This window comes from Rutilus rutilus (assembly GCF_951802725.1).
Source record: "Rutilus rutilus genome assembly, chromosome: 21".
Classification (NCBI taxonomy): Eukaryota; Metazoa; Chordata; class Actinopteri; order Cypriniformes; family Leuciscidae; genus Rutilus; species Rutilus rutilus.
The window spans coordinates 21380589-21398079 of NC_140226.1; the positions used below are offsets into that span (position 1 = coordinate 21380589).

At 38.6% G+C, this 17491-nt stretch overlaps 1 protein-coding gene across 2 annotated transcripts; it reads left to right on the forward strand.

Moving 5' to 3' along the window:
- The first annotated feature begins 3464 nt into the window (after positions 1 to 3464).
- Positions 3465 to 17241, forward strand: ndnfl (neuron-derived neurotrophic factor, like). Of its 2 annotated transcripts, XM_084394141.1 has the most exons (5): positions 3529 to 3737; positions 6699 to 6876; positions 7821 to 8012; positions 13299 to 13423; positions 14616 to 16662. In XM_084394141.1, the coding sequence occupies exons 3-5, from the start codon at positions 7852 to 7854 to the stop codon at positions 16040 to 16042; spliced, it is 1713 nt and encodes a 570-aa protein (XP_084250267.1). In that variant the 5' UTR covers positions 3529 to 3737; positions 6699 to 6876; positions 7821 to 7851; the 3' UTR covers positions 16043 to 16662. The 2 variants fall into 2 exon arrangements, with proteins under 2 accessions (XP_084250266.1, XP_084250267.1); XM_084394140.1 differs by lacking the exon at positions 6699 to 6876 and having other exon boundaries at positions 3465 to 3737; positions 14616 to 17241.
- The last annotated feature ends 250 nt before the right edge of the window (positions 17242 to 17491 follow it).

Genomic DNA, 17491 nt, shown 5'->3' on the forward strand with positions numbered 1-17491 from the left:
ACCTTTAACAAGCCATTAATAATTGATAAAACCTGAAAATTCAATTATCTTAATTAAAGATATGTTGTAGGCTTGTGTGTGAATGCATGCTGTACAGAGACAGAAGCATCCAGCAAATGTGGTAAATGAATTATTAAGAAGAACACAAGAGAACAGACATTCTGCATGGTCGGGGGAAAAAAAAGCTAACCAGCGAAATAGAACGAGAGCGAGTAAGAGGAGCGCCAGTCAGAAACACAGAGGAAGAGAAAAGCTGGTGGACCATTTGTGTGTGCATTCATGTACATGTGTGTCATTTTCAGTATTTCTGGCAAAATCCTAAAGATTAATCAGTTATAAATCAAAACTTCAAAACCCTGGCAGTATCAGAGAGAGCCAGACTTCAGACAGTTCAAAGGGATTTTGAAGTGGGCCAGACCCATTTAAAGCACTCACCCAGCTCTCCAGGGGAGGCAGGAGTGTGGGGCCCACCTTCAAACACCCAAAGATTTAGCACTGGCCCGATTAAAACATACTTTAAAATATATAGATCTTCTGGGTAAGTTGGTAAGATTCATTTCTGAATCAGAAGTAACCATGACGTTCTTAATTTATTTATTTTTATTAAATATTGCATTATTTACTATAAATGATTTATTGGTGCACATAATTCTTTTTAAATTCATGTACCCTCGTAATCTTTAATTAAAACAACTTCCCCTCCCTCTTGCAGTGGCATCTCTTCTCTGACCCTGTTTACTGGTATGATGCATTTTGGTTGATCGGATCACTAGACGACGCTAAATACAGGTGTAAACGCAGTCTAAAACGTTTTGAGATTGTCCACTTTGGAACATTTCAAACCACTTTCAGAGGTAGTCGAAAAAGAATTCGACCGGATTACTTTCGTAGTGTAAATGCTCACGTGACGTGGTCGAATGTGTTCGACCTCCTCTCTCCACCGACGGACATAATGCATAAACATTGTGAGAAGCGCGCTAGCCAGACGAGATTTAAACTTTGTTGGTTGAAGACCCAAGTTTGGTTTGAAGATGAAAAACGTACCAAGCTCAATGTTCTTTCACCATTCTAACACACACTCACAGCGTTCAGCGTGGTCTGTTGCTATCAGAGCAGAAACGAACGCTGCCGCTCTCCGTTTGTTTTTCTGTAATCTCCAGTCACGTTCCTATGTAAATTGCATGAGCTCATTTCGTCCATTAAATCAAAAGATCCGAAAAAGCACATATATTAAAGAAATCGGGACAGACATGGTTGAAAGTGACCAAAAGAGATAGCATCATATGTAGATAGCATCATAAGCATACAAAGGCTGTTGTTGACTTCTAAGAAACCTTCTTTTGGCCAGCATTGTATGTATTATTCAGAGAATGCAAACTCTGAAAAAAATGATTCAAAATGGCAGATGAGTCAAGATGTTGATTATGAATAGCCTAAAGTTCTGTTTCATTCAATAATAAACTGACAACAACAAAATAGCTTATATTAAGAGTCTTCACCATTTTTTAAAAAAAATATAAATTCTTAAAACAAAAACAAAAATGAATAATTTTAGATATTACAAGTGAATTTAGGTATCACAGCATTATAATGTAGAGTATGAAAAATTTATTTTCATGCTGAGATTTGCAAAAGATTACAGTAAACAGTGGTATTAGTGCTTTAAATGAGTGTTAGATTATGGATGGCCAGTTCCAATAAAGATACTGAAAAAATAATCTAATATTGGCCTCAAAAGGGGTTTAAATTGACAAATGGAATACTCTACAGTTTCGTGGACTACATGTAAACCAATCATCGCAAGTCTGCAACACAGTTCGTGTGTGATTTGGGACAGGGCCACACTTCATAGGCAGCTGCCTGTTTTGGCTGACAGAAGCATGGCAGCTCACTTGTTTATTCTCATTTTCTCACATTTACCTACTGAAAAGAGTCATTTTGTCTAAATGAAGGTTAGAAACTAAGGCCAAAGTTTCATTTTACACATCTCAACCACTAATGACCAAGCATTATAACCCACGTTCCTGCAAACATTCTCCTTTTTAGAGCCAGAACTGTCTAACGCTAGGAGCGAAAAAACAATGATCAAGGACATGAAATATAATCTCAAGGGTTTTTAGGATGAATTTCCTCTTTCCACATTGGATTTAGTATGACCGTGACTGTCAAGAACATTGTAGGATCATTAGGACTCTGATTGTCAATCATATCAGGTTCCTCTCGTCACTGCTGACCTGATGTGAACCAAAGCCGCTGGTGGCGACCAGCCACAGAAATCACTTCTTACTGGCCAGACATATCTATTGGTCAGGGAAATCAAATCCTGGATGAGCTCTGGTTTTACTTCTGAGCGATGCTGGATCTGGGGCCACAAACATTCATACACACACACGTACACAATGACCAGATGGGTGGAGTGTTCTCATTACTTCAATAGCATTGCTGAAGCACCCATAGAATACATTCAAAAAGGCCCAAGAGACATGCTTAACACAATGCAAATAGCCTTTTTCATTCTGCTGTGGAGGATGGACAGAATGTGAGGGAGGGGTGGAAGATGGAGCGATACCATTGTGTGGAGGAAAGAGGCACAGTGTCGAGTTCTGGAAAAACACTCACAATTACATGTACATATTCAATCTCTTTGAGAAGAGCACTTGACCTTTAGAACAATACGTACACAAACGCACGCTCACCCACGCTTCAGGTGTGCTATGGAGGGACTTTATGTTCAGTGCTGATGTATTTATAAATATTTGCCAATATTTATATATTTATATCGCTATAGTTCTGATAAAACAACTTTACAGTAAGTTTCAGTGAGACAACATGAAGTCTTTTTTAGGATAAGTCATATTTTTTTGCATTCAAATATTGTTTTCATGTCATTTGCACACATTTCCCCCCTAAATTCGCATCACCGTAACGTGTCGAGGAGCCCAGTTCCAGTCATTGTCAAAGGCTTTTCTCATGAATTGAATACACTCATTTGTAAAGAATGAAAGGATAAAAAAAAAAAAAAGAATCTGTAATGTAATACAATGATTTTTTTTTTTTTAAATATTAAATTGAATAAAAATAAAAATGTTATTTTTGAACAAAAATACAAAAATAAAAAAGTTTTATACACATGAAGAATATAATTTTACTGTTTATAATGAAGTTTATGGTTTGGGTTTCTATGAGAGTTAATGGAAATTGTCTATAGTGTGGTTCCCCAAATGTAATTAACACATCACTATGTAATCTTCAAAAACACACACGTCTCTGAACAACCCCCCCCATTCTCTCTGCAATTATACACACGCACTATCACCCCTCTTGCAACAACAGTCCTCACCAAGAGACTTTCTCCATCCTTCTATCCATCATCTATCTCTTTTCCTCCTCTTCTCTCTCTCTCACATACACACAGCTCACACGCGCATGTGTCTATTTGACTAGCGCGCCTCAGTTATCAGACTGCACTGATCTGGGTCGGGGGGGAGAGAAAAGAGGAGAGAAAAGGAGTGGAAACGAGAGAAGAGAGAGGAGAAGGGAGAAAGAGGAGAGGAGAAGGGTGGGAGGGCTTTTCTTTTTTTCTTTATTTCCCTCTATCCTCAGGATACTCCAGCAGGACAGGCGAGTTTCTGTGACTCTGAGCACCAGTGCAGAAGACATCAGACCCGTTTACTTCTGCTCTTCTTCACCTCTCCTCCTTTCTTTCTTCAGAGTGGAAGACCCGAGCGCTGGCTGAGGTAAGTACGTGTGATTGCGTGTTTGTGTGTCTGTGATTACATGTCAGGGACTCAACTGGTAGAGCATGGTGCCTGCAAAGCCAAAGTCATGGGCTCGATTTCCAGTGAAAACACAATGCGATAAAGAAAATCTTGAATGCAAGTTGCTTTAGATAAAAGTATTAATGTTTAGCATTTTGGAAAACCATTTTCTTCAATCTCTATTTATATCATTTTGTTACATGAGATGGCGATCATCCTCTGTGTGTGTCTATTACTCGTGTCTCTTTGACCACTAAATAGCCCATAAGTACAGCAGTGAGAGAGTGTGTGGTTTGGGATGGGGGTTCAGTTTCATGGAAATCCAGAACAGGGAGGAAAAAATAAACTCTTCACAACGCAGATGAAAGTTACAATGAATCAAAATATCAGAAAAGAATATGTTTTGGAATGTTTTCTCATTTGTATTTCTGGTTTAAAAAATATATATAAAAAATTATTTATTCAAACATTTTATTTATGTCCTATTTTTATATTATGTTTGTGTATGCGTGTGTGTATATAATATATATATATATATATAAAACACAATTTTAATAAATATTTAATATAGATATAACATTAAAAAAATCAAAAGATATAAATATATATATATAAAAAAAATATATATATATATGATAATAAATATAAAACATTTTATGATAACATATAGTTTGTACATATAGGCATTATATTGCTGTGGTAGTGTTGTAACTGCATGACCATAACTAAACGTCTCTGCACTGAATTCAGCTCAATTCAATTTTGAGAGAGACAGAGACTGAAAGGAAAGAGAGACAAAGCAATTAGTAGTGTTACTTTTGACTTGTTAAAGTCAGCCATTAGATCTTGTGTTCATGACCATGATATATTTATACTCTACCCCAATCTTTCACTAAACCCTCTTTCTCCCCATCTGAGCACATCTCTGTCTATTTACCCCCCTACGGCTCACATCTTTGCATGAGTTCTCAGTTTTCATTCTATACCATTCAAGTTTGGAGTCCTTTTCTGTCTTTCTTTCTCTCTTTTCTACCTCTCCCCCTTCTTTTCTCTCTCGCTTTATATCTGGCTCCCCTGGGAGCAGTCAGGACCCCTGCAAAGAGCATGTGTCACATGACACCCCAGCCACCAACGCCATCAACAAGCTCTCTAACAGATCGAGAGAGAGAGAGAGAGAGAGAGAGAGAGTGTGTACAGTAATAAGAGCTTGCAGAACACAGTAAACACAGAGATTGAGAGATAGAGAGAGAAATAAAATGAGTGTGAGGTTTAATGAACGGACAGACTTAGAGACTTGGGGGAATCAAAAGGAAAAAAAATATATAGATATTATATTTTGCATAAAGAAATCATGTTTTTGCATTACGCCATTATTTTTTTTACAATTAAGTATTTTCCCCCCACAATTCCCCCATTATCATTACCATAATGTGTCCAGGCATCCCACACTGATTTCAATGGCAATTCTCATTACTGTAATACAGTATTTTTGTTTTACATTTACATAAAATTACATAGCTTACAGCAAATGAAGTATAAATGCATTGAAATAGGTATTCAAATAATATAAATATTTTAATCATTTTAAAATAATAATATACATAAAATATTTAAAATATATAATAAAATATAGCCTAATTCTTTTTTCAGTATTGATTTTATTTGTGCATTACATTAATGAGAAATGTGGCAGAAAAAAAGCATGTAAACAATTTTACAATGCAAAAAAATTGTAGAAAGAAATACTTCTTTTGACTTTGGGATGAAATATAACTCAAACATGTTCTTGACTTGTCATGAGATTCACCTGGAGGTTTTATGACCATTCATCCAGCTCTTTTTTTTTTCGTTTCCTCTTTCTCTTATGTGCACGTGTTAATTTAGTCTTCTATTTTTCTTCTACACTTCCTTCTATCCCTTCCTCCTCCTGTCTTTCTATCTCACCTCCTACGCCCTTGTTCGGCTCCTCCCTCCTTCACTCTCCCTTTACCTCTTTTTTTTCCCGATCCTCTCTTTCTCACCTTCACGGTCTTATTTTCACCTTTCTTAATCCCTCTTCATCTTCCTGGACATTTTCCCGCTCCAATCTCTCTCTCTCTCTCTCTCTCTCTCTCTCTCTCTCTCTCTCTCTCTCTCTCTCTCTTCACACTTTCCTTGCATCCTTCTTTTCCACCCCCTCCATCCTTCTCTTCTGTTTCTAATGAGGGCCTGTTCAGCAGTCATAATCAGAGCAGAGGTTGGGTGATGAGAGAGCGCGTCGCGTCTCATGCGCGTTCACTCCATCGCCTGTCATCTGATCTACGGGGCAACGTTTCCCCAGTGACAACCATGCGTGTTGTTATGGGGACACTTTTCAGCACGATGGCTTTGATCGCTGTCTCTCTCTCCCCGGGGACGTGAACTCACATCACTGGGCCCATCAGCTGCAGATAAACACAGATTGAACATCTGAGAGTTTCAAACTTCCTCAACTCTCCCCCACAGACGCCGCCCGGCGGTGTTCAGATTACCTCCAGGTGCTGTTTTGGTCGGTTTTTGTTCTTTTTGTCGATGAGTTTTGATAGTACCAAAGCAGCCTGCTGTTCGTACATAATGAGAAGAGTTGAATTCTATTTCCGTAGTAAACCAATTTGATGTCGCTTGTTAAAAATAGAGACATAAATTCAAGTGAGTGTTTGCCAGGCATCGCTGAAGTGCCGTTCTCGTCTCGCAGCGCAAGGTTTCTGTGTGGAGTGTCAAAGCAGAGAGCAGCGAGTGTTAGCGGATAGCAAATTTTCTTTGCTCATATAAATAATTCTCTCTGAATAAAGGCAAATGTTTCCTGCTATCAATGAATCATCAGCTGGGATGAGGCTAACTTTCTCTCCCTCATCCCCTCTCTCTCTCTCTCTCTCTCTCTCTCTCTCTCTCTCTCTCTCTCTCATCTTGCCCTCACAACAGATGGAGTGTGAGAATCAACTGATTGACTGATAGCTCAGTTCTTGGCTTGTCAGCCATAATGAATAACCTTTGTGCTGAATGTCGGTTGAAACACCAGTGAGTTTGTCAGCACCTTGAGAGATAAATAACAGCACTGTCATCTAGCACATCAGCCCTGAGTGCAGATCTACCCGAGAATGTGAGTTTTTCAGCCGTCAGAGCTGGGTTTTGACAGGTTTCAGAAGATTTTAATCTTAATTTTAATTTGAAGTCGGCAGTTTATCTCCAACTTTTACATCAAGGACAAGGCAGATGTTTTAAGTATGATGGATTTACTTTTTTGAAATGAGATAAAGTCAAAATTCTGCTGAATTATCAGCTCCTTTGAAACTTCCAGATGTCCTCATTTGTCTCAGAGCTTTCATAAGCCAAGGCATGGGACGTTTGTTATCTAAATAGATGGACTGACTGACAAGATATGGTAAATCGATTTTTCACTGCAGTCTGCAGTATAGGCGATGCGTACTTCCCTATTACATATGCAAATAGCTGTGTGTCAAGTGAGCAGAACAGTAGTAGGCGAACAATATCTGGATGACATACTGCATCTGCGGATATTGTGAAGTGTGTAACCAGTGGCCACTGCTGAAAGGACGTCAGTGAAACAAAAATGGCAGATGGCATTGTGAGTCAGATGGTTTTTTTAAGTGCTTAACCAAAAAACATTTACATTTTAAGGCTATTGCCATTGGTCAAAGGTCAGACAGCTCAAAGGACAGTGCAACATGGTGAATGTAGTGTATGTAAAAGAAGATAAACTTCTTGATCAAATTTATTATTATGATAATTCAGATGCTCCTTTCACAGTGTCTTTATGAAGGGAGAACTGAGCTATAACACCAGTATAATTCTATAAAATTTCATTAATACTTACTCGATGTGCTTTAAGTTGTCAATGAACATATTTCTCCACCAAAAGTCTTTTAATGTAATAGTTTTCAAAGCTAAAACTTTAAAAAAGCATTGTTGTCCTTTGATGTTACCCTTGTGGTTTTTAGTGAAATATTCAAAACAAAACTGGTGGATAAAATCCATTTAAAAGCTCTTACCACTTGTTTAAAAATGGCATTCTTTGTTTTCCAGATAAGTGAGTGGCTGTTTGTGTTGGACAAGGATGGCTCTCTCCTGGTGTCTCTGCCTGGCCATGGCCCTCTTTTCTGGTCCCGGCACCATCAGTGGCCTGGCACCTGAAAATGAAGTGACATTACACCCCACAACATGGCTGAGTGAGAACAGGGTCACACCAGTACATCTGCCCAAAGGACGTGCTCGTAGGTAAAAGACACATTGGGGATCTGGTGGGAGGTACACTAAAATTGGCCAAGTGGACCAATCAGAAAGGAAAGAAATGAAAGAGAAACACTGATTGTGTATGCTTTGAAGCTTCTAACTCAAGTAGAGAAGAAATGGAAGAGTGGAAGAGTTTAAATCAACATTGTAGTTCTCCAGAGAGAGAGATTGCTAATACTGCATAATCACTTAGCAGGGAATCGACTCGTCTGAAAATCACTGTAAACTGATATCTGTCCTTTAGAGCGGGGGGTTTCAAAAACCCAGGAGGTTGCAATGGGGTTGAAAATGGTGGGTAGAAAAAAATGATACAATATTACCTTAATACAAAATAAATATTTCCTGATATTTGTCACAGTCGTGTTTAGCTCTCGCTGTCTTGTTTAGTTTTAAAGCCCTATATACTATTCAGACGGTAATTGTTTCTCATGGGGTCGTTAGGTATTTTCACCATTTACAGGGGCTAGTCTGTGATTTTATTGCTGTCCGAATCCAGAATGTCAGTGTTTTTCTCCCACCACCCCCGTAAATATCCATCGTAAAAATAATGTTGTGCCATCATTTGTCGTCCAAATCCACATCACTGAGTTTACAAGAAGAGATCAATTAAAAATGTACTGTTTGAATCCTTTTTGACCACTGCCAAGCACGGTACGATAACTGTTGTGCTTCGCTGTAATTTGGCCTAGACTTTTATTACATTTACTGTTACTATTATTACTATTATAATAGTATAATACCTCATTTCCACATTTTTAAAATGACATCCATCATTTTGAGGTAAAATACAAAACATAAAAACAATTTTAACTATAGCACGTCTATATTCCTATTTTTAAACAGATTTAAATAAGTAAATAATAAATCTTCTATAATAAATATTTTTATTTTTATTTATTTACAGTAGACAATCATGGGACTGACCATGTGAGCAAATTCCCGGGTTTGTAGGATCACAAAACTCGCTCCTCCACCGTGAATAAATCGCCATCTGAATGCATGAGTTTTATCACTGAAGTGCCATGCAAATGATTTTTTCCGAACATCCACATGAGAAACATTTACCGTCCCAAAGGGATTTAGTTTTCATTGTCTTTGTCATTGCCTAGTCGTTCATTAGTTGTAGTTTCTAATTAGTCCTCACACATGTTCCCTGTTCTGTTGATTACCTTCCTCGTGTATTTAAGCCTTCTGTCTTCTTCAGTTCATTGTTTCTCGTTAACTTTACATTGTGCATGTGTAGCTCTCTTCGTTAGCATTAAAAGTATTATAATTATACATTCATCTTGCGTCAAGCATCATCTTTGAATTATCAACACAGCCAATCCGTGACAATAATAATATTATTATTATTAAATATTACACATATTTATAATATTTCCATTTTTCACAGTTTACATTTTTAGGGTCAGTGTTGTTATTTTATTTTTTTCAACTAAAACTGTTATAAAATAAAAGTGATCTCCTATCTGTGTAATTCTCGTTAATGGTCTTAAAATCATGCCACAGATTTCTCAGTTTCCTCTCTATCAAACCCAATAGCTAAACCCAAACCCAGCAGCTAAAACTAAACTAAAACTGCAGCTTTCTTTTTCCATTAGCAACACTAGCCAGTGAGAATCACAGTGAGAACTGCTCCCTCAACCGTAACAGAGGTGGTGTCAGGCTTCAGACCGAGCGCGAGAAAGAGAGAGAAGAACAGTGCGTTTCAATGCACAGCCGTAGGGCAGGAGCTGCTGATCATAAATCAAATTAATTAATCTATTAAAAGATTGTAACTGTGCCTTCCACACAAAACTCTCACTAAAAATTGCATTAAAAGGGTAAGGGATGGACATACCTTAAGTGTACCTGCCAGCAATCCCTCGAACTAAAACGATGACCCTTTATTTCAGTCAAGGTCAAAGTTAAACTTGATTACCAGAAGAATGAAATCAATATTATGATAATGTGCTATGCTGGTGAGCCAGTGGCATGCAAATAAGAGATCCAAATTGCATTAAACAAACGCTGCGTCTTAAATCTAATGTCTGACTGTTTCCATAGAAAAAATATAATGAGCAGTTGAAGATGCAAACACCATTGACTGAAGGCAGCACAAGCTTGTTTTCAAGGTCAGAGGAAGTGGCGGTTTCCAAATGGCTGGTGTTACCAGAATGCACAGAGGGAGGTTCACCATATTCTGCCCAGTGTGATGTTATTCATGGAGGGGGAGTGAATGTGTTTCCTGCTTGAGCAAGCGCTCTACAGTGATGGTGCACCTGGCATCAGTTGTGATCTGTAAACATTAGGGTTTGTGGAGATGCATATCTAAACGGTGGGGATGGATCGATAGAAGCTTATCAGAGATCAGTCATTCTGAAGTCATTGCTTTTGTTTCTCCTCACCTTCATTAGCAGATCAACCTGTGCAAACAACAGCAGTCAAACAGTCCCCAAGGAAGCTCTGCAGCATGTTATTTAAAGGCATCATGTCATACACTTTTTACTTTCAACTACTTTCCAATATGTGACCTTGGACCACAAAACCATGTGTGACCTTGGGTCACATGGGTCATTTTGAAATTGAATAAATAAGCTCCCATTGATGTATGGTTTGTTAGGATAGGACAATATTTGGCCGGGATACAACTATTTGAACATCTGGAATCTGAGGGTGCCAAAAATCAAAACATTGATAAATCGCCTTTAAAGTTGTCCATTTATGTTCGCGATTGTGCTGCATTCACTCACAAAAATAAATGTTTTATTTATTTACGGTAGGAAATTTACAAAATATCTTCATGGAACATAATCTTTACTTAATATCCTAATGATTTTTGGCGTTAAAGAAAAATCGATAATTTTGACCCAATGTATTGTTGGCTATTGCCACAAATATACCTGTGCGACTTGTGACTGGTTTTGTGGTCCAGGGTCACATATGAGTACTGATATCTGTATTTTCATTGCATTTTCATTTTTTTTAAATATTGGGCAAACCAAAAGAATATGAATCAAATTAGTTGGCTTAGCCAAAATATATTTCCTTCAGTTATTTTCATGCTTTATTATGCCTGTTAAAATGTATTGTTGGAGCTACTGTTACTTTTACTGTTCTTATTCTTGCTCTATCATATTTGATCTTTTATTTAATAGCACAGGGAATGTTTAGAGCTGCTCCAGAAGGGCATAACCATTCAAGAGCAGTGAGTGATTTTCTCTGTCTGTTGTTAGATTAACATTGAGGATAAAGACAGCAGTAGGATTATTAGGCTGCTGTCACTTTAAGAGCTGCACGTATCCAGCATACTGTTACATGTGTTTCCTTTTCAACTGTTTATGTTCACTTAAGACATAACTGACAATGTTTCAAAAGGATACAGTACTTCCCTATATGGGCATTTTAACATAATTTTGTGTGAATTTGTCCGTTAACGCACAAGAAGACATGAAAGAGAACTATTTAATAGGCTATTCATGCGCTGTCTGAGAGGCAGCATTCTGGGCACACGCTTCGGGTGTTTGCGCACAGAAAACCTCTTGAAAACGTCATGTGATTATTGTACCGCCTTCCTGTTAAAATGTAGGGAATCACTCGTTATACATAAATCATGTAAGAGTTCATGTTTTTACTTGTACTGTACATAGGATTTAGTTTTAATTCAAATGACGCATGTGTGCTGAGTGAACGATCAACAATCAAGAGCATGCAACAGAAGTGCACGGTCTCTCTCTTTTTTGGGTCAGTTAACGTTAGTAATATGCTCCTCGTTTCTTTGCTATTGCCATATCCAACTGAACTAAAAACTTTCCAGCAATGTCTGTGAAAAAGGGATGTGTGCTCGACAAGCTTACAGCAGCTATATAGGTGTAAATATTTAATTAGTTTAACATTTACATTTGTTAAACTATTAATTTGATACATTTACTTCATAGACATCCTTCTCTGATATATCCATTCTGCTTTCTGTTTGCTCTGTTGTCTGTGTTTCTTTGTCACGCATTGTACTTTACACGCTGCGTGGTATCGGAGAATTTTAATGAGTAGCCTACGAGCGTAGGATCAGCCCTATACCAATACTTGTATCTGTGCATCCCTACTTTTTAGCTTTTTTTTTTTTTTAAGTCCGTTAGGTCCGTTTAAGTAATGTTTACATTTTTTCCCCTCCAAAAGAGTCATAATTTAGTTTTAAATAACCACTTTTTTTCACCCTCTCTGACCCTTATTAAAAATGAAAATTCTGTCATAATTTACTCACCCTCATGTCATTCTAAACCTGTATGCATTTTTCTTCTGCGAAACAGAAAATAAGGTATTTTGAAGAATGTTGGGAACCAAACAGACGATCGGCATTTCCACTATATGGAAAAAAAAAAACCTTCTCAAAACAGACATTTCAAAATATGTCCTTTTATATTGCCTTGAAGAAAAAGAAATCATATAGGATTTGAACAACAAGTATAATATAAGATAATTTTCATTATTGTGTGAACTTTTTTGGTGTCTTTAATGTAAACGCTTTCTTTATGAATCAGCCTTATACTCACATGTGGGTTTGCTGGCAGGTACAATATAGATGCCAAATGTTCACGATACAAAGGCATGTTCCTCAAACTATAAAGGTCAGACTGAAATGATCAGGGACTTTGTTAAAATAAACTTCATCTACTAATTTCTAATGTTGAGATCCTTCTGAATAATACACAGAGCCAGGAGCAGCATAGTGAACATAGGAGAACATTTGCAAAATACTCTGGTGTTTAGAAATAATAATATGACTGAGCAGATCAAGAGCTCTGAAAACTGAATAGGGGTTTACTAATAAATATGGGCAGTCATGTGTTAAAGTCTTTGGGTTTCTGATGTCATAAATCATAAATACAATGATTTTGTAACAAGCAGCTTAATTTCAATTGGGGGTCTTTTATGAAAGCCTGTTTCTGCTTCAGAGTAAAAAATAAAAAATTTAGATACATTTTCAAATAAGAAATTCAGCCTAATTGTAAGATACAAAGTCACAGATGTGAGAATTAGTCATAATTGTGAGATAATACGTCACAGTTATGTTAAAAGTTTTTTTATGTTAAAAAGGAATGAATACAATAGAGTAGATTAGGTTCTTTGATGAGACACGATTAGGCTGGTACAAATGTTGAAAAAGGATATTGTTTGACTAAATAATTTATGATAATGGTTAATTTATAGAATATAAAATTAGATTTGGACAATAGACCAAACCATATCATATGTGCTGTTTCTAATACATACAGATATGTATCTGTGTTTCAGACTGTATTTCACACTAAAGAAGAAAGCTGATTTGCTGTCTGTTACTGTGAGCCCCTGTGCAGTGCCCATCGAATGGAGCTTGGCTGTTCGGACCTTGAAGGATAAACCACCAAAAAAAGCACACTGTGAGTTTGTGTGTGTATGCTTATTCATGGACTTGTGTCTGCTTGAAGGTATATTTGTGTATGCATGCATACACGTACTTGTGTGTTTGGGGAGTACTGGCATAGGCCTAACCAGGGCTAACAGACAACTCAGGGATTTTGTATCCAAAGGGCGGACAGGTTACATCCCTTCAGAGGCTCTAATGAAGAAGCGAAGCAGTCGCTTGAGGCTCACTGATTTAATTAGTAGGTGTAAAACTGCTGTTGTGTTGCTTTAGGGCCTCTGTGGACAGAAGATTCTCCTCTTATCCATCTCCAAATCTCCAGGCTGTTTCCTGATAGAAAGTAAAACATTTTCAAACAGAAACAAAGAGACAACATATGCAAGCACAGTCTGGATGGATAAACATTAACATCTGTTTCTAATTTTAATGGTACTTTACAAAACTTATTTGTCCACAGAAGCAATAGAATAGTGATACAGGTTTAGAATAACATGAGGGTAAGTCGATGACCACAGAATTTTCATTTTCAGGTTTTTATGTTAATTATAAATATCCTGATTTTCTTTGTTAATTCATATTTGTGCATGTTAGATGTTAATTTATACAACTTTAAATGTAAAAATGAACATTAACCAAGATAAACAACTACATAATGCATTAACTTATGTTAACGAATTAAACCTTAGTGTAAAGTGTTACCAATTTTTGGACATTATATAATCATTTTATAAATATTTATTATTCATTCATAATGCTAGACATAGACAACTAAATGCTAAATCCTAGCTAAACAAACTATTTTGTTGCAAAATACATTTTACAATTATCTTAATTTAAATTTGGAACACATCTGCATCATGTTTTAACAGCGCCAGAATAATCCTGATACGCTTCTGCACTCTTCTTTCATAATCATGCGCATGTACTGAAATGAAGGGGTAGTCTGGCAGGCAAAGCAGCATTATAAAGTCATAAAGTGACATATAAATCATTTAGACTGTGAACTCAGGGGTCCCCATCTACACCTTTAAATTATTCACTTTGATTACCAAATGTTCCCTCTAAAAGTGTGCCGACAAAAGTAATGATGGTTTGCATGAAAAACAGTCTTATGCTATGCGTGTATGCGGCCCAATGTTTTTTAGCTTTCTTTTGATTAGAGCTTTTGAATATGCTTGATCTTGATCTGAAATGCTTCGTTTTTTCAGGGGGCTCGAAGAAGAGCATGCCTGAGGTTTGGTGGAGAGGTTCTGGAAGAGAGGTTAGGATTTACACCTACACCGGCAATGCTGTAGACACCTACACCGGTCCTGCCTACGCTCCAGCGTCCATCTACATCCTGCGGCTGAAATCAAACGATCAGGACACGCAGGTGTCGGCATACCTCCACGAAGGTCCTGGTCCTTCGGGGGCTTTCCCGGAGCTCCCTTCAGATCCTAGAGTGCACACACTGGGGGTGGGCATGACCAGTGTCACCTTAAACTGGGCTCCGAGCTCATCCATAGTTGTTAAAGATGGTCACCTGCCACATCACGAATATTGCGTGTTAGTCAACCACAAACACAACTACCGAAGTCTTTGCGCTGCCCGTGAGGGAATCCGAAAGGAGATACAGAGTGTGCAGAAGAGACAGAGAAGGGACAAACAAAGCAAGGAGATTGTGTGGGCAACGCTTAAAGACTGGTGGTGGCGGCACCCGGATACCCTTGAGGACCGTGAATCATCGACAACTGACAAGTTTGAGGACCCTGGATGTGTGTGCAGGGATGTCGAAAGTGTGTGCACGGTTTCGGACCTGCTTCCGGATACACAGTACTATTTTGACGTGTTTGTAGTGGACAGGGTTAACGGCACAAGTGCGGCATACACCGGCACTTTCGCCCGCACACACGAGGAGGCTCGTCCAGCTGTCACGTCCTTACGGGAAGGCCAGGTCAAATGGGTCACCCTGAGCGGGGACGCAAGCAATCTACAGGGGGAACAGTTCCGATTTAAACCTCGTGGGTGGCAACAAAATGGCCTCCTTACCTTGCACACCTGTAACGGCACTAGTAAAGTCAAGGTCACCGTCTCTAGTAAAGGACGGACTTTGACGTCTGAGGAGGTGGGACACCAGCTGGCCCAGATATGGTTGCATGGTGCCCCGTCATACCTCATCCAGCTCCAGGCCTTGGCTCCAGGTTCCTCTTCGTCAATCCCTAAAGGCAATTTCGGGAAGTCCAAATTCTGTCTCAAAATTCAGGCATCATCGGCGTACCACCGCCGAGCTATGCCGGTGTTTCCCTCCACACTGCAGATTAAGTCTTTCAACAAGTTGCGGACCTGCAACTCAGTCACTCTCGCCTGGATGGGGACTGAAGAACGGAGTCTATATTGCGTTTATCGGAGGCAGATCCCACTCGACAGCAAACACATCTTGACGGATCGCTGCATCGACCCCGAGACCCGTCCAGCCAACGAGAGAGTCCTCTGTAAGTATTTCCAAGAGTTAAACCCACGTCGGGCGGTCACTACAGCGGTGATCGGTGAACTGGAATCAGGGGTGTTATACGTGTTTGACGTTTATCTTATGAGACGCTGGGGGCTTCCAATTAAGTACCACAGCAAGACTGTGAGAACCAGGAGTGAATGTTAAGTGAGCATCTCAGAATCTTGCTCTCGGTGGAGAAGGACTCAATGGAGAGACAATATGCCACAGGGAAGCCAATGTAAGGCCAGAGAGAGAACTGTTGGGGGCCTAGATCTGGTGCGGTTGAGGTCAAACGTGACCACTGAAAGACATAAACACATTAACATGCCAACACAGACACACAAATACAAAGAGAGGTGAGACCAAGCTCACACCAGCAAAAACTAATTTACTTTACGATGTTCCCGTATTAATGTTTGTGTTGTTGCTGTCCGTGGTGCCGTCTCTGTTGTTAATTATACAGTATTGAGTGTCTGAATAACAGAAACTCTCTCGTCTCTTACACAAAAGAGGACCGTGCCAAAATATGCAAGAGAAACAGCCGGAGGGCTTTGAGCACCAGTGCTAAGCAGAGCTGTATCAGATCTCTCAATCTGCCACCAGTATCAGAGAAAGACACCAAGTATGGGAGCGGCGAGAGAGAGCGAAAGGAGCTGTGTGAAGTCAGTGTGTTGATTATGCTCTGCTAAAGCATGCAGCAGGGAAAACAAGTTAGCAGTTCGCTTCATTGTCTGTGATGTGATTGTTGTGCTGCGCTTCTGCGCACTAATAAAAACACAATTACCAACCAGACATGAAAATGATCTGTGGATGTGTCACACTTTGACATTCTTCAAGGGCATCGGCTGTTCATATGCCTGAATATAAAACGAACTGAATTGAGGTTATACAAATGAATGCAATTCAATGAGGTGTTGGTAGTAAAAAGGCGTTCACCAGTCTGTGACGATACGAAAGTCTTACAATCAGTAATATTGATTATATAAATAATCAACAGACATTGTGAGCTCTTATTAAGTCTTAAAACTATTTACAAAGAAGTTAGTTTGGATGCTGCAGTCCGATAGATGGCTCCCTCTGCTGTCCAAATTAGGAAAAAACACTGGACAGCTGCTGGATGTCCCAAAAAAGAGGTGGGGGTTTTGATCCAGTGATTAGAATCTTTTGAGTCGATTCACAAAGAGATTTGTTCAGTGGCCATTTCTACAGGTAAGATCGTTACGCCAGTAGTTGCCAACAAGTCTTTTTAACTGCATGATCATCAGTCATTTTGTACTTTAATAATTCTTCTTCTGTCCTTGCTGCGAATGAGACTGACCATAAGTGTAGACAACAGAATTTACGGTCTATTAAACAAATTCAGCAAAAATCAAAAAAGTTGTTTATAATATAGGCAATTGTGGTTTTATTGTTCACTTGTTTACCCAACAGCTACACCAAAAAATGAAAGTAAAATATGATGATGATAGAATCGCTAAAATTATTCTAGTTTAAGGTTTTAAACTAAGTGTTTGAAACGGACATACAAAACCACTGCAGGAGAAAATGTGCAATTGAAATTTGGACTCAAAACTGTATAGTAACTGAGATACAGACACATGAATGTAGTCCTGT